At 33.9% G+C, this 24,662-nt stretch overlaps 3 protein-coding genes across 5 annotated transcripts; 2 read left to right on the top strand and 1 right to left on the bottom strand.

The window, feature by feature from the left end:
* Positions 1–105: 105 nt before the first annotated feature.
* Positions 106–6,405, top strand: LOC142523308 (kinesin-like protein KIN-14L). The gene is made up of 20 exons (XM_075627057.1): positions 106–242; positions 360–440; positions 800–957; positions 1,055–1,201; positions 1,286–1,538; positions 1,736–1,827; positions 1,918–1,989; positions 2,354–2,455; positions 2,643–2,717; positions 3,099–3,180; positions 3,348–3,443; positions 3,515–3,688; positions 3,754–3,860; positions 3,953–4,131; positions 4,209–4,373; positions 4,487–4,737; positions 4,848–5,011; positions 5,135–5,862; positions 5,969–6,144; positions 6,224–6,405. The coding sequence occupies exons 1-20, from the start codon at positions 206–208 to the stop codon at positions 6,301–6,303; spliced, it is 3,219 nt and encodes a 1,072-aa protein (XP_075483172.1). The 5' UTR covers positions 106–205; the 3' UTR covers positions 6,304–6,405.
* Positions 6,406–8,555: 2,150 nt separating this feature from the next.
* Positions 8,556–9,251, top strand: LOC142522019 (agamous-like MADS-box protein AGL62). Its single transcript, XM_075625196.1, has one exon. The coding sequence runs from the start codon at positions 8,556–8,558 to the stop codon at positions 9,249–9,251; it is 696 nt and encodes a 231-aa protein (XP_075481311.1).
* Positions 9,252–12,264: 3,013 nt separating this feature from the next.
* On the bottom strand, positions 12,265–23,503 carry LOC142523482 (uncharacterized). 3 transcript variants are annotated; one of them, XM_075627293.1, is made up of 13 exons: positions 23,342–23,503; positions 22,109–22,350; positions 19,815–19,961; positions 19,536–19,650; positions 19,339–19,433; positions 19,035–19,138; positions 18,377–18,414; positions 16,153–16,388; positions 14,993–15,086; positions 14,718–14,908; positions 14,377–14,596; positions 13,658–13,825; positions 12,265–12,740 (listed from the first exon to the last, which is right to left on the bottom strand). In XM_075627293.1, exons 2-13 carry the CDS (start codon positions 22,304–22,306, stop codon positions 12,583–12,585), a joined length of 1,764 nt encoding a protein of 587 aa, XP_075483408.1. In that variant the 5' UTR covers positions 22,307–22,350; positions 23,342–23,503; the 3' UTR covers positions 12,265–12,582. The 3 variants fall into 3 exon arrangements, with proteins under 3 accessions (XP_075483408.1, XP_075483406.1, XP_075483407.1); XM_075627291.1 differs by having other exon boundaries at positions 23,223–23,464; XM_075627292.1 differs by having other exon boundaries at positions 23,206–23,464.
* Positions 23,504–24,662: the final 1,159 nt, after the last annotated feature.

Consider the following 24,662-nt stretch of genomic DNA (forward strand, 5'->3'; position numbering starts at 1 on the left):
TTGAATTCAAATAAAAGGACATCCCCGGAGCCTCCAGGTTCGGATCCAAGCCTGAATTAATAAATGCACATTTATTTTTAACCCAACAAATTAACCCAGTCACTGAGTCAGTCCACTATTTTAATGGATTCCATTTTTCAATCACGAAATTACTCTCTTTCTTTGATGCATATAAGGAAATCTCTTAGTGAATTGCTTTCTTTCTATGTATTCCAGTCGCAGTTATAGAAAAAATCTTTCAAGTATGTTCATATATATTTTCTTCATTGATTATATCATATTATACTATCATATACTGAAGTTCATACATGATCAAGAATAGTTGGCTTAATGGGCTTTTCGTATCAATGATTTTTAAGGTTTCAGATTAATGGAGGACTTGGCGAGAACGCAAAGAGTGGATGTGTTGAACTTTGGATCGAGAAAAGCTGAAGAAGCAGGTATACATGATCAGTTGTTGGTTCTTGAAAAAATGACGCATGCATGGGTGATTTGTTTGTTTTTTTCGTCGCCGGCGTCGTGGAATTCTTTGGTCATCTTGCATTTTATTTGTATCAAGATTCCAGAAACAGGGAATATGTTGGTATATATGTTTGTGTAATTCATTTATTTCGATTTTCTCGTGTGTTGTAATGCGAGCGAGAGAGGAAGTGCTTTTGTTCTTAAACATTTAAGTTTTTGAAACTTATGTGAGATATCTATTCAGTCCTCTGTGTGTGATTGTGCTTTAATTTCTTAAAGAGTAATTCATAATCTGGAGAGCTAATTATGTTTTCATGGTAACTCAATTAATTCATAGCTTTGAGACGATATCAAGCTACCCATTGGCTTGATTGCCTAGTGGGGCCCCTTGGAATACCTGACCAGCCATCAGAGAAAGAGTTCATTTCTTGCTTGAGAAATGGTTTAATTCTTTGCAACATAATTAACAAAATTCAACCTGGTTCTGTTCCAAAGGTAACATTTATGCTAAGAAATGGATGAGTTTGTCTGCATATATATATAAGATAGTTCGTTTTGGTTACATGTGATTCAATAAGGACTAATGTTGCAGATTATAGAAGCACACTACTCTTCTCAGTCACTCCCATGGGATTCCCAGCCATTGCCAGCTTATCAATACTTTGAGAATATTCGGAACTTCATAGTCACCTTGCAAGAGCTTAAGCTTCCTGTTTTTGAAGCTTCTATTTTCGAAAGGGTAAGATGGAAGTCCCTTTTATTGAATCAAAATTAATATAAATTGGGTAAATCATGTGATCAATATTGTATTAAATGTGGTTAGGACAATTTGGAAAAGAGCTCATCAACTAAGGTTGTGGATTGCATTTTGGCACTAAAAGATTACCATGAATGGAAACAAATGACTGGAGGTAATGGATTTTATAAGCCACCAAGATCTCCTCTGGTCATGCATTCCACAGGGATGCATGCACGATCCCCTGGCATGTTTACCAACGAAAGTTCCAGGCGATTAGACATGTTAGAAGGGAACCACAAATCAATGCCAACAGAAAATGAAATGAAGAATCTCGAAGGTAGTTTTATCAGTTTACGCGCCACGGTTAAGAAGTTTCACATGTATGACACATTACCAATGGGTAATGAGGTTAGCATTTATTCTGGTTTAGAAAAAAGATTAATTGACACTGGAAATAATTGGGAATCCATCAACTGATTTATCTAGCAGTTTTCCCCATGTTTTACATCCACTGTTGAACTATTCATTTTTCAGACAAAATTATGAAGGTCTTTGTTGAAAGAATGGTTGACACAAAGGAGAACATGGACAACAACCAGCTTGCTTGTTTTCATGTTGGAAATGCGGTATATATATACCTTTCTTTGTCATGTGTTTCTTGAAAAGAATTTTAATGCGCAATTTTGTTCACATTTCACTATTGATTGTGTAAGTAGAAGTCAGTCAAATTGTTCGGTGAGATCCTATGGAGTTGCTTGGACGAGCAGCTGCAGAGAACATTCCCAAAGGTGAGTCATATTTATGGAGAAAAGACATGACAACCATATCTTTATTTAGACGTGAAGCGATATTGTCTGTCTCTGGGGTAGTTAGTAACATGCATGCTTGAAAAATATGCCATCAGACTTTTAACATTCTCATTTTATGCAAATTTCAGTACAGAATATGGAAATCACTGGTCATTTTTGTAGTTATGCAACCTTCTTATCAAATGTGTTATCCGTTATTGTAGAAATAGTATTCCTTCTTAATTCTGCTGTCACCGCCAATACATTTCGGATTAAAGTAGTGAACCGTGAACGTATTCTACGTATTTTCTATTTATTACTTAATGTAAGTTGACAACTGTGGCTTCCTCGTGTCCCTAAACAGTTTAAATCGGCTTTATTGGATCACTTAAGAGAAATAAGCCTCTCACTAAAGCATTCAACAGTTGTTCCCCAAGCGAATTTGTCGAATCTAGAGAAAAGAAAGGTATTTTTTCTGCCGGTATATTAGAATCATACGAGCAAAATTGATTGAAAATATTTAAATCCTTTGAGTTAGCTGGATGACAATCTTTTGATGACTTTATGGAATTTTCTTAATGTTCTATACAATTATTAGGAAGCTGAAATAATGATACATGTGGCATAAGAATTACAAAATGTATGCTTTATAGTGTTGCAGAGCATGCTTAAAGAAGGGTAACTGCAACCACTGGAATCTAGTTAAGCAGCAAGAAAAGAAACTTTTGGTAAGTTTTTGTTGCAATTTTGTTTCTGCTTTAGCTATTATGACAAAGTAATTAGGTACTTATCCCCATCCTGGGATATCCATCCTTTAAGATGTTATTTGTGATTTTCTTGATGACATCGATCATGGTTGCCTATCTTTCTATGAGTTTGGTTTGATTTTCACGATTCTTTGGTCGTTAAACTTGAAGAAATGACTTTCTGAGGGACATTTATCGGCAACAAGGGTCAGAAGATTTGGCTACTGTAATCACAATGAACTTTCATTTTTTTTATCACATGTAACAGAAGATTCTGTTTGCAGGAAAGGATGTGTACTATATACAATCTTCAGCTTGTAAAATTTGACGTCACAGAGTAGTTTTTTGTTTTTTGGATTGCAGAATGTTAAATTGTTGTTGGCAAACGCCAAGCAAGAGTTTCAGAGCCTGCAATCACAGCTTCAAAATGATTTAAAACAATTCGGTAAGATTCTTTTCTGAGATGGTCAATAGTTTTTATTGTGCTTTTGGTCTAGCAATGGGATGAAACAAAATATGAACAAATGCTCTTTCTGGAAAACTTTTTAGTAATGACAAGACTTGACTTGATCTCTTATTTCATGTTGCGGTGGGCATTTTTATGGTTTGCAGGAGATCATGTGCTTGAAATGACTGCTGATGCCCTTGCTTATCATAAGGTTGTAAAAGAGAACAGGAATCTATACAACATGGTGCAGGATCTAAAAGGTTTGTTATTATTTGATTCATTTAGACATGTTCGATTGGAGCCTTTTCAGAATTAAGTTTTTTTTTTTCAGGAAATATTCGAGTTTACTGCAGGATTAGGCCTGTACTTAATCCTGAAGCGCAAAACATTATAGATTTTGTTGGTAGAGATGGCTCTCTAGTTGTTGTTGACCCAATGAAACCCCACGAAGATGGAATGAGAACTTTCCAATTTAATCGTGTTTTTGGTCCAACATCTACTCAAGGTAATCCATATACTCGAAGGCTCTCTCTTAAATTATTTTGCTGATATTTACTTTTAACTTTTCAGATGAGGTGTACAGGGACACTCAACCTCTCATTACTTCTGTTATGGATGGTTACAACGTCTGCATTCTCGTTTATGGTCAAACTGGATCGGGAAAAACATATACTATGGTAAGTTTTTTCTATTGTATCAGGCCATCTAAACAAACAGGTCTATATTTATCTTTGTTGAAATAGTTAACTTAGTAAATGTCTGTCGACAGTGTGGTTCTTCTGGTGGATCAACGATGGAGTCGGGAATCAGTTATTCAGCTCTTAATGATCTTTTTGAATTATCTGTCCAAAGAAAGGACATCACAAAATATGAGATTCAAGTACAAATGGTCGAGATATATAACGAACAAGTTCATGACCTTCTTATGGAAGATTCTTCCACTACTAAATATCCTTTCACAGATAAAATTCTGCTTTCAATTATCAGCTTTTCATTTTGTGTTTTATTCCTTAATTGGTTAGTACATTAGACATCCAGAGTAGTGTCACTAACAATGGATTGGCTCTGCCCAGTGCTTCATTGCATATTGTGAAATCCTTTAATGATGTCATCAACCTAATGAAACTCAGTGAAGTGAACCGTACAGTTGGTTCCACTGTCATTAACATTCGAAGTAGTCGTTCACACAGGTAAAATTCAACAATTGTAACTTATGCTGTTAAAACTACATCTTATTTCCTTGTTCCCCAATTTTCAACTTGAAAATGGAACTAACGAAACCTTTTCTTTTTGTTTCTTGCAGTGTACTTACTATACATGTGCATGGAAAAGATATATCTGGAACCACAGTTAGTAGTTGCCTCCACTTGGTGGATCTTGCAGGCAGTGAACGGGTTGACAAATCAGAAGTTGCCGGTTACTCACTCGAAGAGACTCAATATATAAATAAATCTCTTTCATGTTTAGGAGATGTTATCACAGCTTTGGCACAAAAGAATTCTTATATTCCTTACAGAAATAGCAAGCTCACTTTACTTCTGCAGAATTCTTTAGGTATATAAATTGTAACTTATGGTAAAATCTGTTCCTTTTGTTTCATGTAGGAAGATTTTACTCTTTAAACTCGTTATTTTCCTAGTACGCTCAGTGTAGTTTCATGGCAGGAGGAAATGCAAAAACATTGATGTTTGCTCATGTGAGCCCTGAGGGAGATTCTTTTGAAGAGACAATGAGTACTTTAAAGTTCGCCCAGAGGGTCTCAACAGTAGAACTTGGTGCTGCGCGTGCAAATAAAGAAAGCAGTGAAGTATTAGATCTTAAATTACAGGTACTGAAAGTTTAACTGGCTTCTAATTAAGAAAGTATCAGATAATTGCAGTTTGTGACAAATTATCTTTTGCACCTATCAGCTGTTGAAACAAAGTCTTATTTATTGCCTTAATTTTGATAGATTGAGAACCTCAGGAAAGCATTGGCCAACAAGGAACTACGAACTCCTCGGAGTACTAAACCAAAGGAGGCAGTAAGATCACCTTTGCCTAAACAAATGGTAGAGCGAACACCACCATGTACCAGAAGATTAAGCATTGAAGGGCCAAGAAATACCCAGAAAAAAGATCCTCACGAGATAAGTTCACCAAGACTGATAAGCAAGCCCACAACACCTGATGTAACATGCTCACAATACTACGGTCACGTCGAAGATGGAAAGTCCATGAAACCTCGTTCACGAAGATTAAGTATTGAAGGGCCAAGAAATGCGCAGAAAGATTTGGATCAGATGAAATCACCAAAAGCAGCTTTAAGCAAGCCTACGACACCAACATGCTCACAAAACTACAGTCAGCTCGAAGATGAAAAGTTGGTTGCAAAGTCCCCCAAACAAAAGAAAGTCAATGGATCTTTGTTGGACTTATCACCTAGAAGGGCTCCCATGAGTCCGAATTTCTCCCTCAGAAGTCAAGTGCTAAGAATTGATACGGCAAATGTTCAGCCATCTTTTCAATTTCCCAAAACTCCAGAACCTCACACAAGTTCTAGAAATGAAGCCCACAGAGTGATTCAAAATGACCATATCCTACTTTCTCCTTGTTCAATCAGTAATGCTCGTGGGAAAGGATCTCAAATAAAGCAATCTCTGCGTTCTATCCGAAAATTAATTAATGGGTCAGAGAAGAGGTAGGCATGTTTCCCCAGCATAGTAGGCATGTTTCCCCAGCATAGCATAGTTTCATATTAAAACGTATATGCAACTGAGGATTTTTGTACATTATTCAAATTACAGGAACCAACCGAAGCAAACAGAAGTAACATCACCATTGAATACAACTAGCCTCAAACCTGATGCAAAATCTCCGGTTCCATCTAGTGCAAGGGTCATCACGAGACAGTCATTAACCAGCATTCAACCACCCGAAAGGTCTAGGAGAACTTCGCTAGGAGGCGTTTCAGTTAACTCTTGTAAGTGAAAATAGCACATCATCTTTACACTTGTAAATCCATTTTAACTGTGATCTGAATATTCTTCACCTTTATGCAGATGGAAATGAAAATAGGAATGGCAAGACACCACCACCTCAAATTCGAGCTTCAGAAAAGTTAACAAAACGTTGGCTATAGGTTTATTTAGGATTCTTTTGCAGGGTAATCTTTCCTGCCATTGATCTAGGACATATATAGTTTTTGCTGAACTTGAATGAATCTTCATCGACAAAGACAAGATATTATGTCTAATAATCATATATTTGTCCAAATAAAAATAAAAATAAAAATTCACTTGAATTTTCTATTTCTTTTCCTTTTTTTGTATTTCATTATAACTATAGAGCGATAATTTTTAGATCTTAAAATTATAATAAAATATGATTTTACGAAATATGGTTGATGCTTTAATTGTTATTCGTTGATATACATTGATACATATTTTGTTCAAACTTTCATAATTAATTTAATCCCTGAGTTTGAAACTGCAAAAAAAAAAAAAACCAAACATAATATAAATTATCTAAATATAATAAACGTGTAAATAATTTTTATATATATATATATATATATATATATATATATATATATATATATATCCTTTTTAATTTTAAATCAATATGTTAATATTTACTTTGCATGGATTAATGTTTTAGCTTTATTAATCGAAATATTGAAAAATTTGACATAGTTGCTTCTAAATTTTATGTACTTTATCATTAAACAAAAGTTTAAAATTTTCATTATAAGAAATTAAGTTTTTTTTTTTAAAAAAAATCTTTATGATATGAGTCAAATTATTTATTTCTATTGTTAAATATTATATATTTTAATTTTTTAATAATTAATTATTTTAGAATGCTAAATTTCTCTCCCACAACTTAAAAATCCTAGCTCCGTCCATGACACTCAGTATATTTATTATTTTGTTTGAGGGCAAAAACTTGTGTGAGACGGTCTCACGGGTCATATTTTGTGAGACATATCTTTTATTTGAATCATCAATGAAAAATATTATTTTTTATGCTAATATATTACTTTTTATTGTGAATATCAGTAGAGTTGACTCGTCTCACAGATTAGGATCCGTGAGACGGTCTCACATGAGACATGAGATAATAATTTGTGTACTTGGTCGACATATCATTGAATTTATGTATAAATTCAATATCAGCATATAAATGCAATAAATATTGTGATATCATGTCTCTATCCTTCGATGTCACCATCATTTTTCCATATATCACATGATTAATTGCACCAAAATAACCGAAAATTAGAAGTTGGTGTATCAAAATTCAAAACCAAAAATTGAAAACTCAGTGAACCAAAACAAAAAATCGAACGAGTTAGTGGGCACAAAAACTATTTTCCCTGTATAATAAAACAAGTTTATTATTTGGTGGTAGTTCAATCAAATGTCCCGGAAACAATATTTCATTATGAGTTCTGAAAGATATGGAAGAAATTAAAGGACAGTAATAATAAATCAACTTCAAAGTTTCGATAACATATAAAAAAAATAGAGATTAAATAAACTTTATGATTATGATTATATATATGCCAAAATCCATCTCATTAATGATCGAGTGGAAAACGTTTTCATCGTTAGCATTATGACTATCCAAAGAATACATACAAAACATTATCATGTTTTAAATTGAATTATCGATTGCTTTTTGACTTTTGATCATACATATAAATCTCTTATATATATAGATTTGGTATTATGTGATTCGTCTGGAAGATGGAAATGATATCTCCAAAATTGGCATTCGATATATTATTTACTGACATCGCATATCTTTATTTCTTGAAACGGTTCAGTTATGTTCATATTTACAATAAAAAAATAATATTTTTTTCATGGGTGACTCAAATAGAAGATTTGTCTCACAAAAATGACCTATGAGACTGTCTCATAAGAGTTTTTGTGTATTTTTATTGTTTAAATTTAAATTAATAACGTGTGCTTATATCGGACAGCCTAGAGTTAATATATTTTATTGACATTTGAAATAGTATATGTTTCTGTTTATATTTCATGTGACAACAAATTCACAAATATATGGAATAATAATTTATCGAATTATTATATAAATGTTGTACGTTTCTTGTTGCCAATAAATTATCTTTCCTTAAGTATTCAATAATGCAGTAATAAATCACAGTTATTTAATACCATTAACCTGAGAAAATCCATTAATTAAATATAATGATTTCCTAACTCCCATATCATTTGTAACATTCAGACAAAAAAAGAAAGAAACTGACCCGAAATTTAATGGAAATAAAGATCAAGTCCCCTATAAATATCCATGTTACGGCCATCTTCTTGAAACCAAAGCTGTTGTCTATCTTCAATTTGTAATAGCAATATATATTTCACCATGGCAAAGAAGCCAAGCATGGGCAGACAAAAGATCAAGATTGCGAAAATAGAGGTGAAGAATCACTTACAGGTGACGTTTTCGAAACGTCGATCTGGGCTGTTCAAGAAAGCTAGTGAGCTCTGCACACTCTGTGGAGTAGAGATTGCTATAATAGTATTCTCCCCAGCTGGAAAAGTCTTCTCTTTCGGGCATCCGAATGTCGAACTTATAGTGGAGAGGTTCTTGAACCTAAACCCTAACTTGACTTCGAATCCTCCTCCGTTTCATCTCGTGGGGGCTCAAAGGAATGTAACGGTACGTGAACTGAACTTGCAGTTGGGACAAATTCTTAATGAATTGGAAATGGAGAGAAAAAGGGGTGAGGCATTGGACAAAATGAGCAAATCGAATCAATGTCAGTATTGGTGGGAGGGTCCTATTGATAAATTAGGGTTGCATGAATTGGAGCAGTTACATGATGCTATTGAAGAGTTGAAGAAAAACATTGGTAGTCAAGTTGCTAAGGTTATGTCTGAAGTGGCAAATTCTTCTCTGCTGTTAGGGCCAGGCGGAGGCGGAGGCGGAGGCGGAGGCGGAGACGACGCTGGCGCCGGAGTTTTCGATCAGTACGAGATTAAACCTGGCCAAGTTTTTGTGGGTTCTAATGGTTTTGTTGGTAACAACAATTTTGGATATTGCCATGGATTTTTTTGAGGCATATTTGCTACTTACTTTGATTTGCTAGCTAGTAACTCACTAGTATTTGTTATATATTTGATTATATCTAAAGATAATTTGATGAAATATAAATTGCAATTCTTCCGTTTTGGTTTAATTTCTTTTTCATTTAAGTTAATACAATATTCTATATAATTTTTTATAACAAGGAACGTAGCTATATAATTTTATTTTTAAATAATATAATAAAATTTTAAGATAAATCTCATAAAAAATAATTATTTGTGTTTTTAAAATGTTCGGATACGAAGTAAAAGCTTCTGAGAAGTCAAAATGCAAAAACAAGGTTAATGCTAGTTATATAGATGGTCGAATTATCATCATAAAATTATATAATAAACTAGTTTTACCAAATTAAGGAGCTTGGAAGATTCAAATATTTCAATTAAAAGTCACAACACTACATGTAAACTAATTGAGAAAGTGTCGGATGATTTATATCTTATCTGACACCAAATCCCAAGCTTGAAAGAGGTTTCGAAGTTTGAGATTCAATTGTAACAAAACACGACTCAGGCTCAAAAAAAATATTAATTGAGAAAGCAATCAGAGTAGAGAATTAACGGCCAGAGGGTGCTTGACGATTGAGGGGTTCAAAAACGAATTAAATTGTGGTAAAAACTTTGCATTAAGACTTGCATTTTATTTAGATGACTAAAGTTTAATTTCCAAGAGATTTAAAATAAAATATAAAAATATTTAAGTTAAGAGGATTATCAGAAAAATATCAATACGTTTTTAGGGGAAAAAAGTAGCAAAGTATTTAGCCAGTAATATAAAATATAAATCTCAAAATATTCAAAATTTCATTTTTGTCATATGGAAATTCGAATCTAATTTTTACATAAAAGAAGAAGAAGAAGAAGAAATGGCCGATATACGGTTAGTTTGATAGGGTTCATATTCAGTTTTTGATGTCGATTAATTTTTTCAAAAAAATTACTAAATCAAATTACTTAAACTTTTAATACTTGGCATAAACCTCGACTGTCAAGAACTAATTCATTTGGAGCAAAGATCTTCAAAATTGTGAAGAATGAATTATATGTCGTTTCTACTACACAAAGAGCCTTAATTAAAGGAAAAATTGTTTTTTAGGTAATGTATGTGTTTTGGATTAAGCATATATGAGTGAAACTAGTACTGAGATATATAACCTCCTAGAAAATTTTCGTGCACCAAACTATTGACGGCTTGATCTGGTTGGCTAAGTGAGTCGTAAAATAGCGACGCCAAATCTGAATGGATAATAGTGTCTCTGCTAAAGACATGACCGACGATATGAAAAGGTAAAACTGATATTTAAGATATATAAAACACCACCAACACATAGAAACACACCTCCCCGGACTCATGTTCCTCAAGTTACTAACGTTACTCCTCTTGATCTAGTTGGGTAGGTAATCCATAAAAAAGCGACATCAGATCTTAACGGGTAATATCGTCTCTGCTGTAGAAATGACTGACAGTAGGGAAATGTTAAGACTTGGCTCTGAGAGATATGAGACAATACCAGCAGATAGACACACACCTCCTTGAACTCATGGCCTAACAATCATATCCATTAGCACCCAAGTAGGTGAACTATGTGTTTCCATGAGTATAAAGAAATAAAGTTGTGCATTGACTAACAACTATAGATTTTGGCCTAGTGGCAAGTGCTTGATCATAATAGTGTGTTTGCCTCTTAGCAATTTTGGTCTTCTATGTTTGCTGTCAAATTCAGTTTTAATCTAATATCTTTGTTTTTATTTTGTGTGTGCAATTTTAGTCATTTTTCGACATGTTGATGATGTGGTGTTGACGTATGTAATGTCACATCAGCACTCCTGATGAAAAAAGATTAAAACTACCAAAAATCTGAACATGCAGGACTAAAATTGAAATTTATTGATGTACATGACCAAAATCGCAAGGAGACAAATTACATTATAAAAAATACAAATTTCCCTTAATTAAATACGTTACACAAAGAAGAGGAAAAAGTAACTAACTAAAAATGTAAAACCAAATAATAAAAGCGTTTTTCTCCTAATTCAAATGATGCCCACAACCTTCCTCCCTCGACCTTGAACACTAGCTAGCAGTCTTCCTTGTCCAATCGAAACACCAAATCCTGAACATCAAACACCAAGCTGGAGCAATATAATGTATATGCTGTGAGACGACTCCTTCAAATTTCCTCTGGTGTTCAAAGAGTGTTTGGAGAAATTTCTCTATTTTGGTCTCACTAAACACTACTAAGGATGACTTCAAGAAGAATTAGTGGCAAACAACTTAATTTATACGATATAATGTTTGATGTTGATAAATAGTGTCGAATTATTATAAAATTGGAACTTAATTTGGTGTTTGATTTAACTAGTCAAACTAGATCATAACTTGCTTGTTTTGTTGGTACCTAATTTCTATCATATAATGATAAATATTTTTTGATAAATAAAGCTTAATTATTCTAAAATTATACTAAAAGGGTATTTGATTTTAGTACCCCGAAGCGAATAAGTTGTTATCGAACAAAAAATTCTTAAAAAACCTTGAAATTGGGTACACTTACCAAAAATACAATGCCCACAATTACTCTTCTTTCATCAAATATAAAGGATACATTTTGGTCGTCGATGTGTGCTTTTGATGGTTGTGGTGGTGTGGGTTTTCCACCGTGAATAGTTATAGTGTCTTGTTTCTCCACCAACAGATGCGAGTTCATAAAAAATGGAGGAAAAATGTTAAGGATCGGATTTGTTAAGCCAAGCTATTATAGTAAAATTCAGAATACTATGTACTGAAAAAAAATATACCAATAAGAGACTGAATCAAAAGAAAATTTTCGCTAGTACCCAGTTGTAATAAAAAAAAAAACTAATATTAAATTTCAACATATTTATATATATATTACTGTTTTATTTTTCCGAGATCAATAATTTATCCATGTGGAAATAATATGCATGATCCTAATAGCATCCAAGAACACGACAGAAACCGCGAGTGCACCGGCAAAATGGAATCTTATTGACTGAAAAAAAAAAAAAAAAACAGTGCCACTTGGTATATGACAATTGTTTGTTCAGAAAAGAAAACAAATAAAATAAAATAACCAACTAGTGTCGGACTAGGCAGCGCCAGCAGCAGATACGCATATAAGTCGAGTGAAAATGCAATGAAGGGAAAAAGTAATTACTTTTTCAAACACACCGAGTCTAAGTTAATCACAAAATCCCTAGAGCAGCAAGGTGTACGAAATAGAAGCTACGAGAATATAATAAATATACTGCCCGGTGTTCTACACTTCCTCATCGCCAATAGCTCAGTTGGTTTTCTTCTCTTCTTCTGTCTGTTCAGTACCACCGGTTGTACCAACAACTAACGACTTATCGTCCTCCCCAGCAAAACCAAATTCATTAACTCGTTTCTTGTCAACAGGATAAACCCATCTTTGATAGACATAGATGAAAAATATAACATCTGCAGAGACAAATCATGGTGATCAATGTGCAGACCAAGAAAAAAATTTACACAAGAAAAGCCAGAAATGCTATTGTTCACTAACAATAACAAACACAGCCGAAAACATGGGAACTGAAGAGAAAAATGGAATAACACCTCTCAGTACATTTTTGGAACAAAGGTAATTTTCTGAAACACAAAATAATAGGCCATTTGATCTTGTTCAGTTCAAAGCATGCAGACAAAATTTGTTCTTTGTTTTTTTATCACATATTATTTGTATCAGGCATGGTTTAACAATTCAACAAGTTGGCAATCCTTACAAATTAGATTCCACATCTTCGTTAAGTCTAGAAGAATGCATTTGTTAACTTTTTTTCATTCTTGAGCGCAACTGAGCTGTACTATTAATCATTTCATTGTCCCTCTGGAGCTGCAGAGGACTGTATTCATGTGTTCCATAAAATGTACTAATTTACTAAACCTTAATCATAGCTCTAGTCTCTTTCAATAGCCACAAGTATTCTTAACCTGACTAAATTGTCACCTTCACTCTCAAGGTACTATCCAGTACATAAATCACCTTACAGACTTGTGGTACTACTGTTTTGAAAGTTAACAGACTTGTCGGACTTACACCTCATCCTGTTCTAACATTTAGTTATTATTTTTCATTGTTTCAGCACTACACTGAATCTAAACATACACTAAATATTGACCTCCTTGGCTTTAATCAAATTTCATCCATAAGGGAGTCTCCTCCCATCTCCAACTTAACTTGAATGAAAAGCTCCATATTTACATACACTAGAGTTGCTTTTTTCATATATCCTGGGACAGTGGTAACTTAAGATCAAAATTTTATGAGTGTGGTTAGTAACTGTAACTGCGCGAATCTACCAATGCCCCATTGTTAAGAAAGAGGATATGCTCACCATCACGGAAGACAGAAAGACGATGCAGGGTCGGCATTTTAATGACAAACGCAAAGAGATCATCGATGATTGTATTCAGAAATTTATACGTCATCTGCCTCCAAGGTAAATGGGCAACAGATTTCAGCTTATAATTGATGAACAACTGAGGGCACATCATTATAAAACCTGCACCAAAGAAAGTGAGTAACAGTTGCAAATTAAAGGTTCTACCCAGTAATTAAAACAAAACTGGGGGAAATCCGATCATCAAATGTCACTTTGTAAGCTACCATCTACTTAGTTGACACCATTAATAGGAGTTATGTGGTTGACTCAACACGAAAAGAGATGAATATAAAACTCATTCTATAATACAAATATCCCACAAATGTTCTTCTGTTGAGCTGATTATTTGTCTTTGTTCCTCATTCAAAACAATGGACATTACAATACTTGTCGAAAGTCCAAATTTCGAACTTTAAGTTTGTGAATCCAACTATATAATAAAAATTGATTGAATTAGCATGAAAATATGTTTTGATAGAAGCTCAAGCACGAATGTTATGCCATAATTAATGGCATGCCTCAAGCAAGAATATATTCAAACTTCTGTAAATATTTAGATTAACAAAACCCAAAACACACTCCAAAATTAATTGTAAAAATCAAACATAAATACTAACTTGAAGCAGCGAAGGATAATGGGGAAAAAAGAAATAAATGATCGAGATGTTTACCAAACATGTAGACACAGCTTGTAAATGATGACAGGATCCAAGAGTACCAACTCTTGTGGCGTTCATACATCAAAGAGTAAACAGAGGAACAGGCAACCAGAAAGAAGAGAACATATGACAAGTACTTCATGGCAAGATCATCATATTCCTTTGTCTTGTTTGTGGCATATGACTCACGGTCACGGAACTTCAGCATTGGTATCTTACCAGATCTATCAATCTAGAAGAAAAAGAGTCACAAATATGGTAGATAAAGTACAATCACAGCTAAAATTAATAGTTATCCAAATCTCAATAAAAACAGAGTTCAGTTAGCACTTTAACATAGTTTAAAGTTAAACCTCAATATGCATGGCTTTCCCAATTTTCCAAAACTCGATGCAGCAGCCAATACCAGAACTTGCAAGTATCATCCATGAAGTTTCATTGTCAAGCAGATAGAGGAACACAATTAGTTGACAAAAGAAGTTCACAACAACAGATTTTGCAGATAATCCCTCCATGGACTTGTTTTTATTCCAAAACTGAATATCTGCAAAGAATCTAAAATATTTCAATTCTGGGTGCAAAAGGTTATTTCTAAAAAGGGAATATAATGCAGTGACCAACATATTACCATTCTTGAACGCCAAGAAGTCAAATAAGGAGTGTAGAACTGAAACAACCATGGTAACAGCAAGAAGGTATGGATTTCCTTCCAGGAAAACTCTCTGTTGAAAGCCACATGAGTTATAAACTTACTTTCCATCAATAATTAAAAACTTAGAGCAGAAATAGCTTTGGAAACCGATGGTAGGAAATGGCAATATTAACAAAAAGTTTGTAAAAACTATTGAATTTCCTGAAAGCAACATCATTTCGTCCTAGACGGAAAATTCATAATTGATGTCTTGTTCTGGTTGACTGCCAGGAAGCTTGGTATATTTTCTAAATACACAAACATTCAACAGTTTGGAATGAAGTACAAATATCACAACAAATATGATCTACAGGCAAATTTTACTTCTTCAACCCTATGGAAAGTGTAGAAACATCATGTAAAATAAAGAACATCATACATACGCCACCGTCATTTTCAAGAGCATGAAACTGGGAAAAACTGATGAAAAGAATCTTCAGAAAAAATAGCTTGAATAAATCAAGTCCGCCTAAATCATTTACGTTGCCTTTAGATTGATGCATTTGAAGCTAAAGATTTCAATTCATAGTAACATTCATTGGTTTGTTTGGCTAAATCCTCTTGACAATGGATTTGAAATCCTCAAGTAGTTATTTTGAATTATTGTGGTGGATTTCAAATTAATCCCAAAATGGAATCATACAAATCCTTCCATCAAATACTCTCACAAATTCAAATCTTCTAACCCAAACATAACCTCAAAGAATACTTACAGGCATGAAAACTAGTTGTCAAAATGGGTTGTTCAAAGGAAAACCAGTTCATCGTATATTAGTAACTTCTTGTCTTTGGTCTTACAACCCCATAGTCATTACAAGCATAACAAGTCTTAATTTTTTTCTCTAGAAAAAATACCTTCCACATTAGAATGTCGTTAGCCAAACCAAAGATTTATTTTTCCACTTGGCATCCTTATATCGAGTCTCCAATTATACTATACAATTTACAGAGTGCGATCTTTGCTACAAAAACGAGTATTATGTTGCAGGAAAACAAAATCTTCCATAGCACTTACGCTAGGGCAGAGCTGACTAGCTAGAAACACAGAATGTATCTCGAGTTGAGTATAAGTTGTACGATGGAGAACATGATTGTACCTTAAGTTCATCAGCTTCACCTTCAATCATGCTTCCATAACTCCTATGAAGTTGGAATGACTGATCAATCTGTAGGAATATTTGCCATTTTGTCATGCTTATCGGACTCAGCTCCAAATTCAATGGCAACTCATGAACAGTTTCATTGATTTGTATAAGCTTATCTCTAAGTAGCCAAAAATCATTGAAGTAGATGGTAGGGTAGTAGTTTCCAGTAGTATGCTCGACGTTCATATCTTAAATTAAGTCAAGAAATATTGAATGACTCTTAAACATCATGTACTGTGATCTACACAGATGAAACTACCTGGCAAAAAATGTACAGAAATAATGATATAAAAAAACTCACGCTAAAAAGTTAGAATGGACTGCACGCTCAAGAATAACCATTAAGTTATAGAATTGGAAAGCAGAGGTAGCCAATGGTGGACTTAAATAATTTACTCAAATCAATTTATGTTGTTAAAATCATTTCTTAACTAGGAAAGGACAAAATACTAAGAAACATATCCAAAATGACTGTCAAAGCCTAGAATACATCTAATAAATTAGACAGACCATAATAAACATTTAAAGGAAATTCAAATGAAAATTGTCTTAGAATATGACCAACCATTCAGATTATGCCAGTCAAATTTCAAACAAATTTAAACGACACAATCATCATATATGGCATGTTTCATAAACCGGACCAAATAGATTAGTTGAATTTTTTTAAAAAAAAATAGAGGGACATTGGGCAAACGTGCATTCAGACAAAATGAGTGGAGTAATTTATGCAGTAGACTAAGTTATTTTAGGTTAGACCCACTGGAAATTTCAGTAGTCTCAAATATAACTGATAGTATAGAAAAGAAGTGATTGCCCCATGATTAGCCATAGTTCAATAGGCAGATTGTACTTAAAAAACAGGTTCATAAGCTGTTACTACCACGTATATCACAAGAATATTGTTAATCATAATTTAACCTGAGGCCTTGGTCCCTAGCCTCCTAGAAAAGAAAGAAAGGCACTAGTCTAGCAGGTTGCCAGGTTCACAGCAAATTAAGATAAGAAAATGTCAAAGATGGACTTTCTTCACCATGGTTTGCATTCTTTCTTTGACGAGAGAAAACGCTTCATCAGCAAAGTTGAATGTGATTTATATTCCTTAGCCATTGACACATAAAAGTTTGAGTTGATCCAAAGAAATGATCAATTGATAAAATGAAACATTAAAAAGAATTCAACTATTTCACAGACCAATACCGACAATAGGAAACAAGCATTACCAGCACAAGGTGATTTGTCAAGAGTTCTTGCATTGAGAAAAAACAAAAGGAAGGACAGAAAGATTATACATCAAGTATAATAGTGATGCTTAGAGAGGTAAAACAAATTGAGACATGAAATTTAATTTTTTGCCATTTATTTATTTTCCAAAAAGATTTAATATAAACACTAACCATCCGAGTCTGATACATTCTCTAAAGGTCATCTTCAAGAAATCAGTCAACAGATTTTAGAAGGATACACTCCAATGATATAAAAAACTAAGGTTGAACATCAGACTCTTTCCTATTTTGACGGGAATAATTATTTCCACTTGTTTCCAGCTTGCATAGAGGAAGTAATTTTATACCTCTTTTCATTTGACTGGAAAAACACAAAGTCTGTGACCTTTCCTATCTTATATCACATCACATCTGGTTTCTTTGTTGTTCAGTTGATCATCGCACTACAAATTTACATTTGAGCCAGCCTACTCGTGAACAAGGGGTTGTTTTAAGGCATACATTTTCTTCCAACAATGACCAGTTAAAAAATTATCCAAAATACCAATATTAGTTCCTTGGAAGTGATAGTCATGCTTCTCAACAAGCTCAACATCAAAATAATAATAATAGCAGAACATCCAAGCACCCGATGACCAAAATATATCCCTGATGTAATTCGTACAATTAGAAGTAATTTCACAAAGATAAAAATCTTGGACCACCATACAAATGAGATTGGTCCATTAAAGTTGCAACTCGGACAAAAAATGAATACAAGTAAAAATAACACGGATATAAATTATTCTCAAAATAATAGCAGCGTAAGCAAGGGATAACTCTATAAAAAAAAAATTCAACTATTAAGGTTTACTTTAATAGAAAAGGTAACCTAGAGCACTTGAAACAAAAAGTATAAGCCAAGTACACAACTCAAGACTGAGCATATTAAACACGACAATCAAGGATACAAGGAGCGATATTTGGGGGAACTGCATTCTCAGGATACCTGCAAAAAAATCCAAATTAAGAAAATTTGCCACTCATGCAGCTAATACTGCTGGAAAATCATGAAATACCTGCACCACCACAACTACAACCAAAATAGCAAACCCACAGAACCCCAGACTATCTAAACCAACATCAGATTCACAAAGAAATTTTACTTCTTTATACTGTGGCATGATGCTAACAAATCACAAATGCTAAAATTGCAGCAGAAGCTCCACAAACAATTATAATAAAAATATGCTTGTAAAGTAAATGCATCTGCAGTATGCCTTCAAACATTTTGTGTTCCACTGAAACCACCATTATTTATATATTTTGTTATGGACTATTGCTTTTGTACCAAGCCACTCAGGTTAACTCTCCTTAACAATGGAGAGCAACAATGCCCACCACCCCCCCCCCCTTTTTGTGTGTGTTCGTGTGTGTAGAAAGCACATAAACCTTGGCTAAAGTTTCCAATATGGCTGATCCAAGACAGCTTTGGATTGAAAAACATCATATCTGGTGCCATGTCACTAAGCACATAAATTACTGATGAAATTGAGGGCTATTGCATTCGTATTGCTAATATTAAAAATTCAACATAATCTACCGAATGAATCCTAGGTATAAGTATACCTTGTAAAATCATCAACCAAATTTATCGTAATATTAGGCTTCCAGTATGAGATCCATTCAACTGCTCCATCCTCTTTGTCTTCAACTTGAGATTTTCCGATCACCTAAAACAAATAAATTACTACATTTATATTGCAATATACGTCACACAAAGTCCCCAAAATTAAGTTTAGAAGATAATTCCATGTAAAAACATTTTTAATATCCAGATAAAAAACACACTAGCATGAAGATTAAAAATTACATGTGAACCAAAATTTCTTAAACATCAAGTAAAATTTAAATAACTAGGGGTACAGGGTACCTCGGACACTATTTCACCATCAGTTGAGCTTTCTGAGTTCCCCAACAGACTCTTCCTTTTGTCAGCTTTCGACTTGGGTAAATACATCACGACAGCTATATACAAAAAGAAAAACTCACAAGTTTTAGATACCCACACACAAGTCACGCAACCATATCCTGCAATCATAATAACAAGAAAAGAAAGGATTGTCTCACAGTGGGTTCGCCCAAAAGTAGCAAATGGCTGGTACTCGGGATCATTGGGATCTGGCGGATAGCCAGATCTAGCAAAGAAAATGTGAGCAAAAAGAGTACCATTCTTCTTTAGAGCCTAAGGACAAAAAAAAGTGAAATTTTACAAGCTAATCACGTGTTGTAAAGAATGAATGAGAAACACAATGTCTGATTGTGAAAACACAAAGGAACGTCTAAAAATCCACGAACAGTAAATGTGCAGCTCTAAAAAAATTACGTCAGCAGCAATTTAACCATCACCTCGGAAGGATGATACTTCAATGATACAGTTCTGACACTCTCTGCACTCCAAACTGCATATGGTACATTTGTCTCATGCCAGATAAGGCTTCCTTCGCTGCCAAAATCATTGAATTTCTCCTCAGCCGAAAGGTATAACCACATATCCTGAAAATAAGAAGGTTAAACAACAATTCAAGTTAAAAAAACACCAAAATCCATAACAATGGTCAAATCTCATTCTACAAAAAAATTGAAGACAGTATCGGGTCAGATAAAACTACAAGTTTTTCTCGCTATAGCCTATAAATATCATCTTTATCCATGAGAATGTGTTGTGTGCCCGTGCAAAGATCGATTTATGGGGCGTTGAAGCGATCGATCATCGTATTCGGTTAATTCCTTCGATTTATTAGATTTTCGCCCTTGCCTCCCTATTGTGAATATTTGTAAATGTTTAGAGGCTCGAAAGGAGAGATCCTCGTGATCTCACACTATTTGTTTGAGAATGAAGATTTTTTTGCTGCTTTATTATTTCATTTTGAATTGCTTAAATACAATGTCATTCTAATCGCTAGAAATTCAAAAAAAACCAACCAAGATAATTATCCCTATCTCCTCCAATACCCACATGGGATAATGGTTTATTTAAAAGATAACAAACAGATAACCTAATAATTGCAAATAAAGGTGTTATCCACTTCCAGCTGGTTGATCTTGCCGAGGCCGCAACAGAATGTCCATTTTCCTACTCTGCTCAAATAAGAAAGCTGGCCATATTGTTATTTCTTTACATGTTTCCTCCCACGCTGGCGTGAGGAAAACATGTATAAATAAATTAAAAGAGCATTCCAATTTTCCTCAGATCGTGAGATTGTTTTCTTGAAGGATCAAACAAATATGAAACCTAAAGAATATTATACATGCAACTAATTGTGTTTCGGTTAGTTCCACCATAGTAGCATCATGTGGTACCCATCTGTCTCCGAGGTTTAAACATCGATTGAGCCAAAAATTGGAGCTAAAAGTGTCATTTAATTTCAATGATTCGGTTCTATGATAATGATTCATTTTCCGTTTCCAAATAAAAATTTTAAAAGATTAAAAATGCCCACTACATAACAAATACCCATGACAAGGAACACACCGACTCTCAAGAAGGTTATTCCCATTAATTAAGTTACTTGGTAAATTGCATCATAGATGACATTTGGAAACCAATATTGTTGATTATTTAGTTGCCATGATTAGCAGAAGAGAGCCTTACCGACCCTTTGTAATTTAATATTTGTCCTATTGTGACAAGTATAACTCCTATAGAGAGACAGTCGTCACTTCCAAACCATCAATTTTTGCTCAATTGAGAATATCACCACTTGTGTGCATGCAAATCCAAAAAGGTTTTTTACACAAATACACAAATTTAACCCTCGAGTGATTCATTTCCCGCTGGAAAATTCGACACGTTAACAAAAAGTTGCCTTCATTGTCAATTAGCTAAATGTCAGGTCTACTTCTATTTGGCATGGCATGGTTAGCCTATGCTTTTGTTACCATTTTGTTAAACAAATGAAATGATTCAAATCCTTCAGGCAGCGACTTACGCCCACAATCTCTCTTCTCGAGGCTCCATCTTAAAGATATAGTCTAGGCAAACATTTCTCTTAAAAAGTATGGAAATATATCAGATTTCAGAAGTTCCCCTTTGTCAAAGGTTGATAAATATTTTTGTTCCATGAATTGATCCGAAAAAATATTATGGAGGGTTTTCGCAAATCGACAACTCCTTTCACGTATGATGCCTGCAAAAAATTCAATCAGCTAATACATCATACTAAATACCAAAATTTCAGGCCTCAATTTTTTGAACTGTTATTTCAGAATAATTTCTTCCCATAAGCCCTTGGATATGTTTCATTAGATGGATTAAAACCTATTAACCATTATACCTAATTCATGAACTAGGTGACACCCTAGATTCCTTCCAATTCATCACCAAAATAGATATACTAAACTCTTTCAATTATTTTCCAAGCTGAGAAACACAAGGAAATAATCACGATTTATTGCTTCAACACAACCGCAGGCTGATATGGACATTTATTGTGTAACACGGATACATCTATATGTTATCTCATCCGTGAGCAGAAACGCTGTACGCCTAAACCGTGATACAGGATAACAAATAGGTGGGACACCCGGTAAAGGTACGAACCATTCGGAATCAAAGATACACCAACAACACAATAGAATCTGCAAGCGTTCTAAATGGAATATTTGTTTTTCATACATATTTAAAGGGGGAAACAACGTACCAAAGGTTCCGCTTTGTGAAAGAGATTGGAGATTTGATTAGAGGATTGAGTGGGAGATTGTTTAGGTCCGAAGAACTTGGACGCGAAGTACCAAAATACTGCTATCCTGATTATCCCCGTCAGCATCTGGCTGGCGCCGGGCTGCTGCTGCTGCTGCGGCCGCCTTACTTCACCACCGTTAGTTGCCGGCGGCGCCATAACTCTCGTTGTTAGTAAGACCGAGAGTGTGAGGGTCCGTTGCCCTAATTACAATTTATTAACAACCAATTAGGATTAATGACGTAATCGGAAAACGAGTTAAAATTTTCTTTTTAACCAAGAAAAATTTCACCATCACCTCGACGCATGAGGTACACACAAGAAAATCAAAACTCAAAATATACACTCGACAAAATTAATAGACCACAAATAAGTGTCGACAACAACAACAAATAAACCATATAATCACACACATAGCCGGCAAGGCTCGATAAAAAAAAGATACAACATAACAATCCTCAAAATACTCCAAATTCATAATAAAACTATATATGGGACATACCCCGGGAAATATATAGATGTCACCACCACAACAACAACAATAATAATAACACCTGGGACAATACGACACTAAACTCAACCCCAATAGGCTCCACTGGCACTCCACCAGTTACGACAAAATCACCTAAACCCTTGCAATGGTAACCAATGCAGTATCCCTCAGGACGGGTCAGAGCCAAAGTACAGTAAACCAATAAAAGTACGACATATATAAAGACATGTAAATAATGTCAAGTAAAATGCAATATATTACTATGCATGTAAGTTAACAATGGAATAAGGATACCAAAGGGATAAAAAGTTGTTGCTGAAATAGATTAACAACATGCATCTCTCGAAACACCCATTCAACCTATATAGATTAACAACATATAGCATAAATTATAGCCATTATATAGACGACTTGTTGCAGTAAAACAAGAGCAGATACACATTTGAGATGACAACTCAAAAATTAAACATGCTATGCACTGATATACACTAAAACATGTTGTTATATCACACTTCAGCTTATATTTCGAAGAATTCGATATCACATGCATCACAATTATTAAAACCTAGCGTTTCGAAACACCTCGGAACACACTGGCTGAGCGCACGAGAGCTAGGGTCGCGACTCGAGCTGATTTCTCGCGACAACCCACAAAGATCGAAGCAATACACACTTGGTTTATTATTTCACGTTCGACGCACCTAATCGGCGCCGGAGAGATGAAGGCGGCCGAGGATTTGGCAGGGTACGAGGGATCGACGGGCTGGAGCTAGGGATTGCGCCAGAGTGTCTCCTGTATATAAATCGGTGACAGGGCGAGGTCCTATGAATATATTGAGTTAAGAATGATTCGATCAGGTTTAATTTAATAATCGTACTTTAATATATATTGTAATTTTAATATCTTTTATAATTCCAATATTTATGGATTAATATATATTTTAAACACTTCTCAAATATAAAGTAGGTCTCTTCTGAAACGATCTCATTAATCTTTATATGTGAGACGGGTTAACTCTACCAATATTCACAATAAAAAGTAATATTTTTAGGCATAGTTTGATACATGAGATAATGGAGGGATTGATAAATATTCATCATTATCCCACGTTTGGTACAATTTTAAAAAGCTCGTGATAATATCATGGGTCCTTGATAAATAATTTTTTAGAAGGATAAAATATCTCTTCTATTAGGTGTGATAATTTTAATATAATGATAAAATAGACTACAAATATCCCTCCTTATTTTGGTGAGCTTTTTCATAGACTTGGCATACTACATTCCATACTTTGGTTTTTTATATATGATATTATTGTCGACAAATAAATTTGGTTTGGTAGTTTGATATCTATTTATTTAAATTTTTTTAAATGCATTTAAACATTTATATATTGTATAATATATAAAATTAGGTAAAAATAAATAAATCATACAATACTGTCGACGCATGAACATATAAGAAATATGAACTCAAGCAACAACTTTGAAATTATAAAATTTATTATGATAAGATTAATTTTATCATTACAATATAATATATAAATTTAATCACTCTTATTAAAATCATACCAAATAGTAAATATATATCCTGCATTTTATTTATCTTTAATTTATCCTTATATTATATATCACATGTTTATCCTATAATGTGTACCAAACTATGCTTAATAGTATAAAAAATAATATTTTTTCATGGTGACCCAAATAAGAGATCTGTATCACAAAATACGACTCGTGAGATCGTCTCACGCAATTTTTTGTCCGTATATTAAACATACAATCCTATTATTTTGTTCAATTATTTTAATTTGCATTTTAAAATATTAATTATTAATTATCTACAAAAACTTGGATAACAACAGACCGAAGTTTATAAACCCGCCATGTTTAGAGGCTGATAGAATCGATTAAGTGGGTCCTAATATTTAGTGAATTTGCCATGTCATTATATATATTGAGCAACCTACTATAGACATCTACGTGAACATCGCTTAGTTAACATCCAATAAGTTAGCAGTC

This window comes from Primulina tabacum, chromosome 13, assembly GCF_025594145.1.
Source record: "Primulina tabacum isolate GXHZ01 chromosome 13, ASM2559414v2, whole genome shotgun sequence".
Taxonomy (NCBI): domain Eukaryota; kingdom Viridiplantae; phylum Streptophyta; class Magnoliopsida; order Lamiales; family Gesneriaceae; genus Primulina; species Primulina tabacum.

Excerpts from the sequence above, each read along its gene's own strand:
- LOC142523308 (XM_075627057.1), top strand. The coding sequence starts at position 206 with ATGTATTCCAGTCGCAGTTATAGAAAAAATCTTTCAA. Across the intron at positions 1,828-1,917 it reads GTTTTCATGTTGGAAATGCG|AAGTCAGTCAAATTGTTCGG; the intron begins GTATATATATAC and ends TTGTGTAAGTAG. Across the intron at positions 3,181-3,347 it reads AAATGATTTAAAACAATTCG|GAGATCATGTGCTTGAAATG; the intron begins GTAAGATTCTTT and ends TATGGTTTGCAG.
- LOC142523482 (XM_075627293.1), bottom strand. The coding sequence starts at position 22,306 with ATGGCGCCGCCGGCAACTAACGGTGGTGAAGTAAGGCGGCCGCAGCAG. Across the intron at positions 19,651-19,814 it reads TGAAGTATCATCCTTCCGAG|GCTCTAAAGAAGAATGGTAC; the intron begins GTGATGGTTAAA and ends TTTTGTCCTTAG. Across the intron at positions 13,826-14,376 it reads AAGCTGTGTCTACATGTTTG|GTTTTATAATGATGTGCCCT; the intron begins GTAAACATCTCG and ends TCTTTGGTGCAG.
- LOC142522019 (XM_075625196.1), top strand. The coding sequence starts at position 8,556 with ATGGCAAAGAAGCCAAGCATGGGCAGACAAAAGATCAAGATTGCGAAA.